This window comes from Corythoichthys intestinalis, chromosome 6, assembly GCF_030265065.1.
Source record: "Corythoichthys intestinalis isolate RoL2023-P3 chromosome 6, ASM3026506v1, whole genome shotgun sequence".
NCBI classification, from domain to species: Eukaryota; Metazoa; Chordata; class Actinopteri; order Syngnathiformes; family Syngnathidae; genus Corythoichthys; species Corythoichthys intestinalis.
Genome location: NC_080400.1, coordinates 9,485,913 through 9,504,308, shown reverse-complemented (window position 1 = coordinate 9,504,308; position 18,396 = coordinate 9,485,913). Strand labels below are relative to the sequence as shown.

The 18,396-nt window shown below is 39.4% G+C and overlaps 1 protein-coding gene across 4 annotated transcripts in view; it reads right to left on the bottom strand.

Moving 5' to 3' along the window:
- Positions 1 to 7,750: 7,750 nt before the first annotated feature.
- The window catches only part of LOC130917360 (nectin-1-like), a 588,953-nt gene continuing 578,307 nt past the window's right edge, over positions 7,751 to 18,396 (bottom strand). For 3 of the 4 annotated variants that reach the window (XM_057838682.1, XM_057838684.1, XM_057838683.1), the window contains one exon: positions 7,751 to 17,680. In XM_057838682.1, coding sequence (XP_057694665.1) covers positions 17,444 to 17,680 — 237 coding nt within the window. In that variant the 3' untranslated portion in view covers positions 7,751 to 17,443. The remainder of the gene's footprint in view (positions 17,681 to 18,396) is intronic. The other variant, XM_057838685.1, reaches the window with a different exon arrangement.

Below are 18,396 nucleotides of genomic sequence, written 5' to 3'. Positions count from 1 at the left end.
ATTGGGTTTTTTCTGTTAGTGTGCTGCACTCGTTTGTAACCTCTACCCTGTGCAGGTATTTAAGTAGAGGTGTGCAAAATTTCCGATTCTGAGATTATTCGCGATTCGGCTGTGGAAGATTTGAGAACGATTCACAAACATCCAAATTCCGATTATTGAAATACAGGGATTCCCCTATATTCAACAGATTGTGGCGCACCGCCACACTAAAATGAAAGCCGCCACGCCTGGCAAATGAGATGTATTTTATTTATTTATTTAAATAAATAAAAAAAAATTTAAGGCCGCTTCAAACTAGCGGCAGCCGAGTGGGAGGAGTTCAGCGGACACCTATTCATTGTGTATTGTAGCCTAATGTTCGTAACTATGCAGGCCCCCCCTTAAGAGACGCAAGGGGAACGAGTAGGAAGAATGGGAGAACGAGCGAGATAGCGAGAGATAGCGGTCGCATGTTGTAGCAGCCCGCTGTTATTTTGTTATTGTTTTTCTTTATTATTGTTACCACAATAAAGTGGGTAAGCAAATACAGACTTCTCTCCTTCTTGCCCATATCCGGGGCATTACAATAATTTGGATCGGACTTTTCGGCGAAAGTGAGCGGTGGACGGCCGTCTTGGACGGAAAGCAAACTTTGACTAACTTGCGCTGAGAGACTGCGGAGAGGCGGGGCCCAAAATAAAGCCTTGCTCTATTTTCAGAGCGTTGGTCACAGTAAACGATTTATCAGTTCAAGCAGAGTAAAATGATACATATTCACGGTACAAGAACGTCGTTTCTGTGTCCATCGATTGGTAAGAAAAGGCTGTTTGTACGAGTGACGTGTGGGCGCTCCCGTCAGGGGGGACATTTCACGTGGAGTGGCTATTTTTCGGCACAACACCGGCGCGCCAACTTCAGACAATTACGGCTGACGAAACTTTGATAAATGCGCCCCCCCACCCAAATTTCGCGAGCTCTGGGACACTCGAAAAATGACTCTCATACCTCTCCTTGCTAAGTTAATGGTACCTCGACGTGCCTTTGTGTGGAAATTTAGTTTACGAACAACGGGGAAAAAACTATTCACCTTCTCCCCGAATCAAGTAAAACTCTTTACACGGCTATTAGAATTCCCCCAGTGCTCTAAATGGGTCAGTTGACAGAAGGACTGTTATTGTTGTGGTAATGTAGTACTTATGAGGGTCAAATAAAAGGAAAAAGGAGGACTACGACGGTGGTCTGCAACCCGCGGCTCTCGGGCCGCATGCGGCTCTTTAGCGATGCTTCGGAGCTTTTTTTTTTTTTTTTTTTAAATGGAAAAAGATGGGGGAGGGAAATATATTTTTTTGTTTTAATAGGATTTCTAGGAGGACAAACATGACACAAACATTCTTTCAATTCATTCATATTGTAATGAAGTTAAACTTGTGGTGGCATAGTACAACAGAGTAGTCACGTGGTGCGTCATTCTCTATAGGATCCACTGCAGGGAAAACAAACATTTAATCATGAAGGCTAATTACGTATTTCTATAGTAGGCTAATATAGCTAGTATCGATAATTATAAGGCTTGTACAAGGCTTTTAATTTTTTGTGGCTCCAGACATACTGTATCAGTTTTTTTTGTGTTTTTTGGGGGGTCAAATATGGCTCTTTCAACAGTTTGGGTTGCCAACCCTGAGTCACTACGAGATGTAAGTCGTACTATTGCCACGAGAAAAAAAGTCGCATTAGTACATCGGGTAACGTAGCTGTAATCAGCTACGCATTTTACATACATGTACTGTAGCTGAGAGGTACAACATTAGCCTGGCTAATGAAATATTTCAAATATATCTTTGTTATGGTTCTTCTTGGGGGAAAAAAAGAAGAAAAAAAAATTCGCTGTGGCACGACATGGTGAGGCTGTCCGACTCCGATGCAGCCCACCACCACAGCTTCAAAAAATCCTAGGGGAAACACTGAAATATGCCAAGTAAAGCGGAAGTACAACACATTCAGCGCGCCGCGCGGTCTTCGGGACGGAACGGAGCGAGAGTAGCTAAGCATTATGCTTCTCATTACCCGGCCCCTCGGGTAATGCCAATGCTCAACTCACGGCTCTAGCTCAACTAATGCCACGAGATAAAAAAACACAACAACATACCTGACTGCTGCCGAAAAGCTGCTACAAAGTACATCCACATAATGTTACGGTAGATATCATTTATATAGGACTAGATGCAATATATATTCGGTAGCGTTAGCAGCACACCTACAAAAAAGCTAGATGCGTGCGTTAGTAAACGGCCGCCATCTTAAAGCAGTACACTTCCCTGCAAGGCTGTTGTAGCGAACGTAATTAACTTTTTATCTAAAATACTCCTAAATCGGTAAAATATTGACTTGAATCTATCTTTAAAATAGTTTTAAAACTTTCACATGTCGAAAGTAGACAAAAGGGAAATTATGGAATAACGGGAGCAATTTTAACAACTTTAACGGTTGATTCATAACATTAAATTATTTGAATGTAGTTTAAAGCTGCTGATACAGAATGGGGACTGGAGTTTTTTTATTTAATGTTATTTTTGTATATTTGTTTACTGCTATATGTTAACTTGATACTGAAATAGTAGTTTGGTTTAGCCTGAGAGTATTTTTGAACAATTTTGGAACTAATGTACAAAACATTAAAAAAAAAAAAAAAAAAAAAAAGGAGGGGGGTGCATCAATAATCGTTTTATAATCGAATCGGAGCCTCTGAATCGTAATCGTAATCGAATCGTTAGGTGCCCAAAGATTCCCAGCTCTATATTTAAGTGTTTTTATTTTGGCTTTTTGGCTCGCTGCCTATCGTCTTAGTCAACCTTCGAGTTTGTAGTATTGAGCTCCGTCGGTTTATTTTTCCTTCATATGAAAAAGCGCCCTTGCCATTGGTCGGAAGTGGCTATTGGCCCGTTCTCATTGGTCTGGAGCAGGCCAATAGCGATAGCTGGTTGGTGTTCACGTGTCATCACACAACACAGTGTAGTGAGCGCCAGGAGAAAACAAAAGGCTGGGCTCCAACTTTATAAAAATGGACCGGTAAATGGTATCGGCGCCGTCTTTGTTGGTACTCGCCGATACTGATACCACAATTTCGGCCTGGATCGGCGCCCCCTGCCGATACTAGTATCGGTATCGGTGCATCTTTAGTTTTAATATCAAATTATTATAACTCATACTAACATTTATCTTTTAAGAATACTTCTCTTAAAGATCGAGGATCACTTTAAGATTTAAATTAAATATCTACTTCTGGATTTAAACATTCAGGTCCAAAACGTCTTATTTAAAAATGAATATTTAGGTTGCTAAATAATGTTGTAAACTTGCTTTAAAAAAGCAACGCTAAAAATTTCACACCACGTTGTTCAACACTGTGTGGCGCTAAATGTGAGAAAATGTTGTTGTAATTTTCAGCATGTGCTGCTTTACAAATGGCGCCTCATAGGATTTATGTCCGAAATACGCCTAGCTATCATTTTAATGTTACTTGCCGTAGCATTTCCTAGCACCTTTAACCCCTCGACGTCAAAATAAAAAATACTCATTGGCTGCCGTTGACGGCGTTTAGACGGGAGTAGCTGGCCAGCCCTTCCTTTACAAATGGGTTGGACGTCTGATTGTGACAAATTCATTTCAGTTCACAGCCGAAAGATTAAAAGAGCCAAACAATTGAACGTCTATCATCGTCAATGGCACTAAGAATTGAGAAGTGGTTTGTGTGAGACTTTCTATCACAGTTGCCATGGTTACAAAAACCTTCCCTTGGTAACAATGGGTCAACACAAACACACAGAATAAAATAGACTGACTTTCTCTATGACAGACTTTTTGTTTGTGTTTGTTCCCCAATCTTTTTCCCCAAATGAAGAAATGTCAACAACAAAAGACATAGGGTCATTTGTGAGGTTTAATTTTAAACTGCATGACTTTTTTTTTTTTTTTTTGTATACACACATCCGATACGTTAATATTTACAGCAAACATGATCATAAAATTAAGTAAAACAGGTACATTTTTTTTTTCTTTCACATGAAATCATCATTCCAGTAAGAAGCTACTCGGGTGTTATCCTCACATAAATGTTAAAAAAAAGAGGAAGAGGAAGGTTGGTAGGCCTATATATAAATATGCATATTTAAAAAAATAAAAGTTACAGCCTTACAAAAAAAAAAAAAACAACACACAAAATAAGGTGAAGTCATAAGATTTGTAGGACTGAATGCAACAAGAAAAACTCAAATTTTGACACTGTTTCAACAAATCAAAACAAATCAATGCCACTTGAAGCATACTTACCGAACAACCCTATTACTTACAAATACGTACATAATCATCATCATCTTCATAGCTATATTAATTATGTGTCACAAATAGAAGACAACGTTGTGTTTCAGTGGTACAACAACAACAAGCTCCTTCACGGGGAGGTCGTACTCATTCTGTTAAGAAGCACCACTCACGAAAAATCACTTTCAACATGTTTTTTTTTTCACATCAGCACAAACACAAATGTACTTGATTTTAAATACATCGGACGTGGCCCCGAAAAAGAGAAAGAGAGCAAAACAGAAGTAAAGAACGTGCTGCGAATCTCCGACGTCAAAAGGGCTTGTGTATTTTTTACTTTATTTACGTACAATTTTACGCTTCTGTAAGGTTTCCGATGAAGCGTCACAGCGAGTGACGCCAAGTGCTTCTGTACAGTAGCAGGCTGTGTCAGGAAAAAAAAAATATTCGCAACAATCTCCTATGAGGTTTCCACTGAAAAGTTCAGAATCATAAATGCTGATAGACCTTAACCCCAAATATTGGCGAAAAACTGTATAATTTAGCAGTCACTCAGACATTGCTAATGCATCTTTTAAGTTTTATATTTAGTTTGTAAATGTTGTCAGACGATAATTTGAAATCTTAGCGAAAGATCATACGCTTTAGTAGCCAGATAGATGTCGCAAAATAACGTGAAATTTTAGCAAAGCATCGAAGTTCACCTACTTAGAAAATAGGTTGAGGTCTGAAATTTCAATCATAGATGCTTTTCCATTTATAGAGACATAATCTAGAAAAAAACTGATGATTTTTCAATAATTTATTTGTAATTTACTAGGGTTCATAAGTATTTGTACCCCTAAGAAAATCAGTGCCAATATTTAGTGCAGAAGCCTTTGATTGCAATTACAGAGGTCAGAAACTGTGTAGTTCTTCACCAGGTTTGTGCATCTGGAAACAGGGATTTTGCCCCACAAATCTCTAGATCTGTCAGGTTTCGGGGCTACTGTTGAGAAACACCAAGTTTCAGCTCCATCCAAATATTTTCTATTGGATTGAGGCCTGGAGACTGGCTAGGCCACACCAGAACATTGATATGCTTTTTACGCAGCCACTCCTTGGTCAGCTTGGCTGTGTGCTTCAGATCATGGTAATGTTGGAAGATCCAGCCACGACTGATCTTCAAGTCTCTGACTGAGGGAAGGAGGTTGTGGGTCAAAATCTGACGAAACATTTCACCATTCATCCTCTGCTTTATACAGTACAGTCGTCCTGTCCCCTTTGCCGAAAAGCAGCCCCAAGGCATGAGGTTTCCACCCCCATACATCACAGTGGGGATGGTGTTCTTGGGATTGTACTCATCTTGCCTTTTCCTAAACACACGACGAGTAAAGTTTGCACCAAAAAGTTGTACTTTGGTCTCATCTGACCGCATGACTTTCTCCCATGACTCCTCTGCATCATTCAGATGGTCCCTGGCAAATGTCAGACAGGCCTTCAGATGTAGTGTGTTCAACAGGGGAACCTTCTGAGCAATGCATGATTTTGACATATTGCACCGTAGTGATCTACTGTCAGTAGCCTTTGAAACTGTGCATCCAGCTCTCTTCAGGTCATTGACCAGCTCCTGTCGTGGTAGTTCTAGGCTGAGCCCTCAATTTTCTCATCATGAGTGATGCGCCACGAGGAGAGATTGCACATGGAGCCCCACTCAAAAGTAGATTATCAATCATGTTTAGCCTTTTCCATTTTCTAAAAATTTCTGCACTGTTGATTTATTCTCACCAAGCTGCTTTCAAATTGTCCCACAGCCTTTTTCAGCTTTGTGGAGCTTAACAATTTTTCCCCTCTGGTGTCTTTCTAAAGCTCACTGGTCTTGCCCATGGTAGCAGTTGGATTATGATTGACTGTGGGGTGCACAGGTAACAATATTGAGCTCAAACGGGTGGTGGGTGGTTGGTTACTCATTGGGTAAAGGTGGACTTTTTTTAAGGTAGACTGACAACTCTTTGAGTGTCATAGTTATTGCTGATTCTCAACGGTACAAATTTTTATGAACCCTCGTAAATTACAAATAAATTATTGAAAAATCATACAATGTGATAACCAGATTTTTTTCTAGATTATGTCTCTACGAGTGGAAATGCATCTGTGATTGAAATTTCAGAACTGTATTTTCTAAGTGGGTGTGTAGTTGCAATGTCTTGCAATATCACATGGGGTGAAAATACAGTGGGGCAAATGGTATTTAGTCAACCACTAATTGTGCAAGTTCTCCCACTTGAAAATATTAGAGAGGCCTGTAATTGTCAACATGGGTAAACCTCAACCTTGAGAGACAGAATGTGAAAAAAAACAAAACAAAACAGAAAATCAGATTGTTTGATTTTTAAAGAATTTATTTGCAAATCATGGTGGAAAATATGTATTTGGTCAATACCAAAAGTTCATCTCAATAATTTGTTATGTACTCTTTGTTGGTAATAACGGAGGCCAAACGTTTTCTGTAACTCTTCACAAGCTTTTCACACACTGTTGCTGGTATTTTGGCCCATTCCTCCATGCATATCTCCTCTAGAGCAGTGATGTTTTGGGGCTGCCGTTGGGCAACACGGACTTTCAACTCCATCCGCAGATTTTCTATGGGGTTGAGACCTGGAGATTGGCTAGGCCACTCCAGGACCTTGAAATGCTTCTTACGAAGCCACTCCTTTGTTGCCCTTGCTGTGTGTTTGGCATCATTGTCATGCTGAAAGACCCAGCCACGTCTCATCTTCAATGCCCTTGCTGATGGAAAGAGATTTTCACTCAAAATCTCTCGATACATGGCCCCATTCATTCTTTCCTTTACACAGATCAGTCGTCTTGGTCCCTTTGCAGAAAAACAGCATGCTTCACAGTAGGTATGGTGCAATTCAGTATTCTTTTTCCTCCAAACAAGAGAAACCTGTCTTTCTACCAAAATGTTCTATTTTGGTTTCATCTGATCATAACACATTCTCCCAGTCCTCTTCTGAATCATCCAAATGCTCTCTAGCAAACCGAAGACGGGCCTGGACATGTACTTTCTTCAGCAGGGGGACACTACTGGCAGTGCAGGATTTGAGTCCCTGGCGGCGCATTGTGTTTCTGATAGTAGCCTTTGTTACTGTGGTCCCAGCTCTCTGTAGGTCATTCACTAGGTCCCCCTGTGTGGTTCTAGGATTTTTGCTCCCCGTTCTTGTTATCATTTTGACGCCATGGGGTGAGGAGAAAGTTGAAAGTCCATGTTGCCCAACGACAGCCCCAAAACATCACTGCTCTAGAGGAGATCTGCATGGAGGAAATGGCCAAAATACCAGCAACAGTGTGTGAAAAGCTTGTGAAGAGTTACAGAAAACGTTTGGCCTTCGTTATTGCCAACAAAGGGTACATAAAAAGTATTGAGATGAACTTTTGGTATAGGCCAAATACTTATTTTCAACCACGATTTGCAAATAAATTCTTTAAAAATCAAACAATGTGATTTTCTGTTTTTTTTTTCCCACATTCTGTTTCTCATGGTTGAGGTTTACCCATGTTGACAATTACAGGCCTCTCTAATATTTTCAAGTGGGAGAACTTGCACAATTAGTGGTTGACTAAATACTTATTTACCCCACTGTATTTCTGCTCCTCACTGTATGCCTGTATTGACTTATCCGAGTAGAGATTTGTGTACGCCTCCCTCTAGTGGTTGGCCACCATTACTGAGGTGTTTACACATCTAGAGCAGCCCAGCGTCAAGTCGATGTAAACAGTCACGTTAGCTGCTGTTGTGTGTGCTGCTGGCGGCACACTTTAGCAATGGCAGATGGGGTACTTCTTGTCCTTTTGCTTAGATTTGCTATCTACGTGCGCTTGTCCTCAATAATGACGTAGGTGCATCAGATTTGTTCCCGGAAATATTAAGCTAACACATTAGCGAAGATGACTGAAAAACAGACGTCTTTGGACAGTTTTTTTTTTTTTTACCGGGAAAAGGCTACTTGCTGATCCAGAAAAGGAGCCTACAATTAAGTCCATCTGGGTAGCAACAAAAGTGAGAGCATTGAGAGTATCATACATCGTGGCGAACCCTATTGCTAAAGCCAAGAAACCTTTAACAATTGGAGAAGAACTCATTATGCCTGCTACCAAGGGTATTTGGCGCCCAGTTTTAGGAGAGGCCGCTGTTAAAAAAAGGTTGATTCAGCGTATGGTGAGTAAGTTTTTACCTGCAATTAATGTGTGTTTTTAGCCCAGTCGTGGTATTTTATATACACTGTAATTTTCTGCCATAAATTGCCAGTCTGTGAAAACCGGTCTGTGGTGCAAAAAAGGTTGGGGACCACTGCTTTAGATGTCACTATGCCTTTTAGATTTTTTTTTTCTTTAATGCTGAAAGAGGATATCGTGAAATCTTAGCGAAAGACCGTACATTTTAATACTCTGCTGGATGTCACTACTACAGTATGCTTTTCACATTTTTCTTCTTCTGTAAATTCTGACAACCGCTAATAGGAAATCTTTGTCAAATACCATGTTTTATTAGTAAATGCTGACAGACAACGTGGCATTTTAAGGAAATATCGTTTTAGTCGTCTGCTAGATTTCACAGATTTCTACAGTATGCCATTCAGATTTTTCTTTTTTTCGTAAATGCTAACAGACGATAACATGAAATTTTAACAAAATATCTTATATTTTACTAGTGCTTTAAATATCGCTAATATGTTTTCATGATTGTATTTTTTTTTTCTAATGCTGCAAATGTTGATAATGAAAAAACAATTGTACTATGACGATTTTTAACTTTTTAGTATTTTTTTTAACGCCATTTTTCTGACAACCACTAAGGACTACAACTAGGACTGCAAATGATGCTAACAACTGAGCAAAGTTGCTGATTCGAACATTTTGTAGCTTGGTTGTCTTAAAACGCAACTTTTTTAGGAACTACTCATGGTGATTTTTCACAATTGAAACACACACAAAAAAATCCAAATATTGTGTAGGCCTACCTAACTGAACCGAACTGTTCGGTGGAAACCAGACTTCATTGGACAGATGATTCCCAACCATATTGTTTGGAGACAGATCGTCAGGTGTGCTGCCAGAAATCATCAAATATATTTCTAACTGTGACATATCATGATAGTCTAGACACTTAAATGCTCTTCAACAAGATGGCAGAATCTACAATGGGCCTCGCAATTTCCAGGAAATTTACAGTATTGTAAACTTTCAGTGGGAAATTACGAGAATTACTAACGTACAAGTTGATTCTACTAAACCCATTCAATGAATGAGTTTTAATTCTGATAAGCAATCATGTTAATTCAGCGCGTTTTCACGTGACACTTATCATGATACAATGTTAAATTGACCACATTTCTACGCGGTATTTATCATGCTAAAACATGGATATTGAGCTTTTCGTTCTGGTGTGGCAGCAATACATTTTCTTAAAGGTCATCATTGTTTTGATATATAAAATATGCACCTAAAATAACAGAGTTTGTTACAAGTCAGGATGAGAGTGATTGTCTCGAGAAAATGAAAGATCACATTAGATCTTAAGTATCGGTGATACTTTACTTTGAATATTGGAGATGGTTTAATGTGTCTTTGGCAGCTACTACTAGAAAATATGTATTTACATAAACAAAATAACACTTGGGCAGATGGAATTAGAGAAACACAAAAGGATTCTCACGCATCGCAAGCCCTTTTTATCAGTCTTTTACGTGTGTGTTTCTTTGCAACTAAACATGTTGACATTCACCTCTAACGAGCCCGAACGTCCGTCAAAAACAGTCTCGCGACAGTCGGGTTCACCGTGACACAAGTTTTCATGAAATGCTCATGACTGCTGCAAGAGCCTAAGTGAAACAGCCAACATCAAGGCAAAATAATATATTGTTTGATATTTCTTCTTAAAAGCCAGTTTCCATGTCAACATATTTCCGTGGTGTCCGATTTTTTTTCATCAACAAAAAGCATCTTTATCAGGGATTATATCTTGTTATTGAAATGTTATTACGAGTAGGTTTAGGTGAAAATTAATAATAGAGAGATGGTTGACAAGGAAACGTTCAATTTAAACCCATTTTCCCACATACATTGGGGCGAATTAGTATTTAGTCAACCACAAATAAGTACAGTGCCCTCCATAATTATTGGCACCCCTGAAAAAGATGTGTTTTTTAGCTTCTAATAATTTTTTTTTTCATTCAAATAATATGGGACCTTCATGGAAAAAAGAGAAAAATCCAACCTTCAATACAAGTGCATTCATTCAGTGGGGAAAAAAATCCGACATAAAGAAAAACTTATTTGACATCAAATAATGTGTGTCACAATTATTAGCACCCCTGGTGTTAATACTTTGTACAACCCCCTTTTGCCAACAAAACAAGGTCTGGGGACTGAGATGGCCATGGGAGGAGCTTGATTTTGTGTCTGCTGAACCATTTCTGTGTAGATTTGGCCATATGTTTAGGGTCATTGTCTTGCTGAAAGACCCAGTGACGACCCATCTTCAGCTTTCGGGCAGAGGGCAACAAATTTTGATTTAAAATGTCCTGGTATTTCAAAGCATTCATGATGCCATGCACCCTAACAAGGTTCCCAGGGCCTTTGGAAGCGAAACAGCCCCACAGCATCACTGACCCACCCCCATACTTCACAGTGGGTATGAGGTGCTTTTCAGCATGCGCATCTTCCGTGGCACGCCAGACCCACTTAGGCTACGTTCATACTACAGGTCTTAATGCACGAATCCGATTTTTTGTCATATCTGTTTTTTTGGCGTGCCCGTTCAGACTACCTTTGTCCATTGAGACCATTCAAGTATTACGCATGCGCACTAATTCGCAGTCTGACACGCGCTGAGCAAGACGACCCGCATGTGCAGAAGCATCAAAACAAATTACACACGTCATCCGTCATTCCAGGGATATCATATTTTGCTTTTCAAAAGGAGGACACAAATAACAGACATAAATAATCCCCATTTAGGCTTATATTCAAAGTTTATATGGATCGATAGCATGCACGCACGGTCCGTGCACGTCACACACACATACGGGCAGTTTGCCCCGACCTCGGCCGTGTAGGCAATGTTGAAATATTGCTCACTTGGAGCAGAGAGAAAACTGAGCATTCTCAGGCTTATCCTCAAGCCATTTTTATTTTTTAATGACTGTTGTCAAGCCCAGCCCTTCCCAAAAGCCGTGTTCACTGCAAGCTAGGCGCTAATAACGCACAGCAGCACCGCTACGGTAAGCGTCTCTCTCGCTATTTGATGACGTAATTGCTGCATGAAATCCGATTTGGGAGAGTGGACAGTACAGACCGCCGCGACAGTCTGGAAAAATGTGGCCCAGATCGGATTTGAACCACATACGAAAGTGACCCAGATCGGATTTGAAATGGTCCAGTTCTATGCGACTCGTCACGTTCAGACCGTCAAGTTAATGCCTCACTCGAGTCGGAAAAACACGAAAAAATTGGATTCGTGCATTAAGACCTGTAGTATGAACGTAGCCTTAGAGTGTTTGTTGCCAAAAAGCTCAATCTTGGTCTCATCTGACCAAAACACACGGTCCCAGTTGAAGCCTGGGACCGTGTGTATTTCTGTGTGAGGCCAAACGTTTTCCTTAACTCTTCACAAGCTTTTCACACACTGTTGCTGGTATTTAGGCCCATTACTCCATGCAGATCCTCTCTAGAGCAGTGATGTTTTGGGGCTGTCGTTGGGCAACACGGACTTTCAACTCCCTCCACAGATTTTCTATGGGGTTGAGATTTGGAGACTGGCTAGGCCACTCCAGGACCTTGAAATGCTTCTTACAAAGCCACTCCTTTGTTGCCCTGGCTGTGTGTTTAGGATCATTGTCATGCTGAAAGACCCAGCCACGTCTCATCTTCAATGGCCTTACTGATGGAAGGAGACTTTTACTCAAAATCTCTCGATACATGGCCCCATTGATTCTTTCATTTACACACATCAGTCGTCCTGGTCCCTTTGCAGGAAAACAGGCCCAAATCATGATGTTTCCACCCCCATGCTTCACAGTGGGTATGGTGTTCTTCGGATGCAATTCAGTATTCTTTCTCCTCCAAACATGAGAACCTGTGTTTCTCCCCAAAAATTCTATTTTAGTTTCATCTCACCATAACACATTCTCCCAGTTCTCTTCTGGATCATCCAAATGCTCTCTAGCGAACCGCAGACGGGCCTGTACTTTTTTCAGCAGTGGGACACTTCTGGCATTGCAGGATTTGAGTCCCTGGCGGCGCATTGTGTTACTGATAGTAGCCTTTGTTACTGTGGTCCCAGCTCTCTGTAGGTCATTCACTAGGTCCCCCTGCGTGGTTCTGGGATTTTTGCTCACAGTTCTTGTTATCATTTTGACGCCACGGGGTGAGATCTTGCACGGAGCCCGAGATCGAGGGAGATCATCAGTGTTCTTGTATGTCTTCAATTTTCTAATACTTGCTCCCACAGTTGATTTCTTTACACCAACCGTTTTACCTATTGCAGATTCAGTCTTCCCAGCCTGGTGCAGGTCTACAATTTTGTCTCTGGTGTCCTTCGACAACTCTTTGGTCTTGGCCATAGTGGAGTTTGGAGTGTGACTCACTGAGGTTGTGGACAGGTGTCTTTTATACTGATAATGAGTTAAAACAGGTGCCATTAATACAGGTAACGAGTGGAGCCTCATTAGAAGAAGTTAGACATCTTTGACAGCCAGAAATCTTGCTTGTCTGTAGGTGACCAAATACTTATTTTCCACTCTAATTTGTTTAAATAAATTCTTTTAAAAAAAAAAGTGATTTTCTGGCTTTTTTTTCTACATTCTATCTCTCATTGTTGAGGTTTACCCATGTTGACAATTACAGGCCTCTTTAATCTTTTCAAGTAGGAGAACTTGCACAATTGGTGGTTGACTAAATACTTATTTGCCCCACTGTATGATTATCCTTATATCAGTACAGACCTGCTTCTTTTGAGTATAAATACGGTAACTTCAGAAATGTACGCTGAATTCCCGATTTTCCCCCCATCATTATTTAAATCCTATTTTTTTCATGCGAGTCGACATTCGGGATCAAGCAGGCAAGAACTCTGAAAGGCAAAGAGGGAAAAAACGGTGGCTACGAAAAAGTGTCAACAAGTAGGTGAAGTGTCAAGATATAAGACTTGTTGGTACAAGACAATAACATGCTGAAAACAGCTGGATGGGCGGGGCTACACTGCACTACACTTTTTTTTTTTTTAAATCTGCCAAATATTTCTTGTTTGTGTGGTGTTTTTGAGTGATAGTCTTCAGTTAAGATATTTTTTGTGGCTGAATTTACAATGGTTGCTGTTATTTTAGAAATATTGAATGATTGCTACAACCAGTGCTGCAACGATTAATCGATTTACTCGAGTAATTCGATTAGAAAAAATCTTCGAATCAAATTTTGAAAGTTGTTTTGAAAGTGTTTGCATTTAGTTTTATTGATTTGCGTGGATATGCTGCTATCTAGTGGTAACAGTGAAGACGCCATAGCTCGTCTAACATGGCTGAATTCAGCTGCTCCCTGTTAAGACCAACATAAGGTATGTTTTTGTTTGAGCTAACATGTTCGTTTATTCATTGGTTATTTAGTTTTGCAGTTTTGTTGTGGGAATATGTGTTCGAACGATTTGTTAAGGGCATTGTAAAAAAACAACAAAAAAACTTCATATTTTATAAGATTTAAGCTAGCGGACTTTTGCTATGCAAGTTAGCCAATTGTTCTTTTGTTGTGCTTAGATCCTCATTTATATATAGCGGAAAACACAGACAAGGCTCAAAAAGCAGTTTTTTCTTTTGCACCCCTCTAAAATAAACTGCTGTATTTTAAGCCAAAAGAACTGTTATGTTTGATAGAAGAATGTGTGCTATATAATGCCATAACAGTTTCATGGCGCATTAAGCCCCTGAATTATTTTTAATTTGTCTGTTTTACCCTGGAGACCCCCGTTTACAGACACCGTGCAACCACTTTAGTTCCCAGCCATAAAAAAGTAGGTAAGTTTTACATTTATTATTCGAAATGTCTATCAATTTAGCTTTGAATAATTTATTGATGTCTAATTTTTAGTTAAAAAAAAAAAAAAAAAAACAATTTGAAAAATTATTCCCGCGCATATTTTAAACTTTTAAACAAATTACGTCACAATGGGAAAAAAATAGTGTCTGTGAATAGGTCAAAGATATCTACCTCAAAACTATCCCTTAGTTTTATTTATTTATTGTTACTGTCATATTTTCCCTGATATTTTAGATGCTAAATAACCGATTCAAACAAAGAAAATTTAAAAAAAAAAAAAAAAAAAAAAAAAAAAAAAAAAAGTTTAAGAGGGTAAATATTTGAATAAGAAAATCTTGACCACTCCTTGATGTCTGCGATTTCTGCATTGTGACCCTTGTAATATTACCGTGTTTCACCCATAAAATCTCCAAAAAGTCCGGCTGTGGCCATTCACAGCTGTGTCTTGACACTTAGTGATACATGCTACACGGAGTTTTTACACGGAGTTTTTGGATCGAAATAAGGTAAGTACTCGATAATATCTCGTTAAAATCATGGTGTCTTGAATTACGCTCTCTCATGCTCTCACCTTGAGTTAAGGTTTAGGGTTTATTTTTTCTTTTAAAATGCCCTCCTGCTCACATTTTCTCTTCCACCAGAAAACAGAGCTTTTAAGATTTCCAATGATGTATTATACATGCATATAGGACAATTTTGAAATTTGACCAAATTGGGGGGCTCAGAGCGAAACTTCAAGCCACTTGGTGTTTTTGAACCGTAGTGTACATAATGAAAAATCCCATACGATACACTACGGTTCAAAAGTTTGGGGTCGCTTAGACCCCAAAATTTTAACGGTAGTGTATATACTAATATATATATATATATATATATTTTTTTTTTTAATTTTATTTGATATCATTTGAGGAATGTTGTTGATGAATTTAATTTTAACTACAAATATTGCTCTTTTGAAATGGAAGTGCAAATCCATCAAGTTTGAAGAAACACTGAGGAATTTTTTATTTGCATTTAATGCTCTTTTGAAAGTGTAAACTTAGCAAGCCCAAACAAATATTATTGCAAGCATAAACACTTCCTTGTTTTACATACGCTAAAATTTATTCTACAACGCATTAAATGTTCATAATCCGATTACTCAATTATTCAAACTAATTGATAGATTAATCGATTACCTAAAAAAATCAATAGCTGCAGCCCAAGTTACAATTGAAGTGATATTGTTCAGCAATGTAAGAACGTGTGCGAATTTGCAAATTGACATGAAATTCTATTCCCGTTTGATATGTTTGTCCCACTGACGTTCATGCTTGGATTTGAAATGAATTTAATCCAAAGTTATTCAGTACCTGAGTAGCTCTTTCACGGTATACTAGTTCTTCTTAACTCATTTGCTGCCATTGACGGTGCTAGATATCCAAATAATATGAAGTGGATTGGATGTCTACTAGTGATGAGCTCACTCAAATTCACAGCAAAAGAATGAAAACAGCCACATGATTGGACGTCTATGGCATCTTGAATCGCCTTTAATGGCAGCCAATAAGTTAATAAAGTTATTATATTAGTAGAGGGACTTTTTCAGACCCTTATCACCAGAGTTAAAACAAAAAAAAAAATGTCCAAACATGAAAATAACATTTGACTATGAGATGTTCATGAACTAAATAAACCAATCCTTGAGATTATTTTTCTGCACAATACTGAATTTAAATGTAATAAAGCACATACATTTACTAACTAGTACTTTAGTAACTACTTTTAAGACACTGGTGTTTTTTTTTTTTTTTTAATTTTTAGTTTTGCCAAGTTAAATATATTTTAGAAATTTTACCAAGTGTAATTCAACTGATGTAGTGACAGCTCATTTCAATTCAATGAATTCATGTGTTGCGTATTTTACAAGTGTATCTGTCTGCGGCTTGCAAGACGGGTGCACACGTCGCAACAAAGGGCTAACAATCACGCTCCTAAAACACAACACAACAGAGCAATGTTAATGCGCAGAGGCGGGGCTAGCATACAGGCAAGCCATGCGGTTGCTTGGGCCCGGCGAAAAAAGGGGCTCCCAAAATGTACTCCATAAAAACGGCAAGAATTGGCCATTCAAAATGACACCTCAGTAGCAAATCCCCCTTATGGGGCTTAAGTGTGTAATTTTACGTGTGGAAGTTTAGTTTATTAATTTATTTGACATTATTTATTAATACTATTCAATACTTTTAATCAATTTAGCATGACCTGGGTGGATCCGGAGAAAAATTAAGAGCGAAAAGTGAGCTAGACTCTTGTGCTGATTTACTGAAGCAACATTCCGCTGCCATTTTTTGCAAGTGCTACAGTATTTATTAATATATTATTTTCTGTAACTTATTCCTTTTTCAACTTTTTCCTTTTGATGTGGCCTAATTGTTTTCATATTTAATGTGCATTAATCTGTGCGAAAACCACATTTTGTGACGCACACAGGTGGGTTGGGGTCCCCAGGAATTTCTTGCTTGAAGCCCCATGAGAGCTTAACTAGGGATGTCCTCGATCTGATCACGTGGTCGGAAATAGAGCCCGAGCATGTCATTTCTAGCAGATTGGAATTGGTTTCTAAGATTTTTTTTTTTAAATTTTAACTCCGTTTCATAAATGTATTCCTAAACATCTCCCAAATTTATTCTTGTGCTCGAAAATCATTGTCCAACAAGCTTTCGCTAGCTTCCGGTAGACACCTCGTTGACGGGTGCGTGGTTGAGGTTAGGGTTACGAATAGGGTTTGCTATAGACCACGTGCCAGGGGAACGAGGGCGTGGTTAAGGTTAGGGTTGTAAATAGGGTTAGCTATAGACCACGTGGCAGTGACGTGGCCGCAGTCAGACCTTTCTGTTATTTCAAGCAGAGTTTTGCGGTGTAGCCAACATTCACTTCACAGGTAATCAAGCGAGTAATATCGGCTACGAAACGGTGACAACGATCTAGCGCGAGAGTCGGTCAACTTATCTTTCACACAGTAGAAAACGACGCAAGCTGGAAATAAGCAGGACTGGAGGGGGGTCGGCGGTGTGATCGAGTATGGTCGGGGGAGTCACACGGATTGCTCTTTAGGGAAGGTCGCTCGTGGGGGGGCGGGGGCGGAGAAGCCGGTGTTGGAGTACATGGGCTCGTTGGAGGGCGGCTGGGCGTAGGCGTGCTGAGGCAGGAAGGTGACAGGTGGGTGGGTTGGGTTTGCGGTGGGCTGACACTCGGGTAGGTGCTCCAAGTCACGCTGGTGGCTCATGTATTCGGTCGGGTTCAACGGCTCTTCCGGATGGTTTCCAGAGTCCTGTTGAGAAGAAAATAAGGAAGTAGCGCAGCGTCAGATGAGCTAGTGGCACGAAAACGACGCTACTTGCAAATACCGTATTGGCCCGAATATAAGACGGCCCTGATTATAAGACAACCCCCTGTTTTTCAAGACTCAAGTTTGAGAAAAGACTTTTTGAACACCAAATTAATTTTCATACAGAAAATAATTACAGTACATCCGAAACAAATGATTATAACAATATATTTGAGAGAAAAAGCATGTTATTTTGCCTCATTGAAATCTTAATATCTGAACATTTAAATATGTAAACTAGGTCTGTCAAAATTATCGCGTTAACGGGCGTTAATTAATTTTTAAAAATATTTGATGCAATTAACGCTTGCACTGAATGACCCGCTCGCACATTGTCTCAAACATATTACAATGAGGCCGTTTATGGACATTAAGAGTGAAGAGAATGCCACCGGCCGCTTGGGGGCAGCGCCGTTCCATACTCATGTTATTTCTTCTAAATGTGGGAGAATTAGTAGTTGTGAGATGTTTATGCTGTATGCACAATACAATGCAAATTGCTATTTGTGCTCCTCACATATTTCGGTAAGTTTTCTTTCTTTTAGTGGCAATTATGTGTCTCTTGTTGTATTTTGGGTAAGATATGTAAAGAGAAATATATTTTATAAAGGTGAGTGGACACAGGCGTTCTTTGGACCGTGCCGTTTATTGGCATAAGC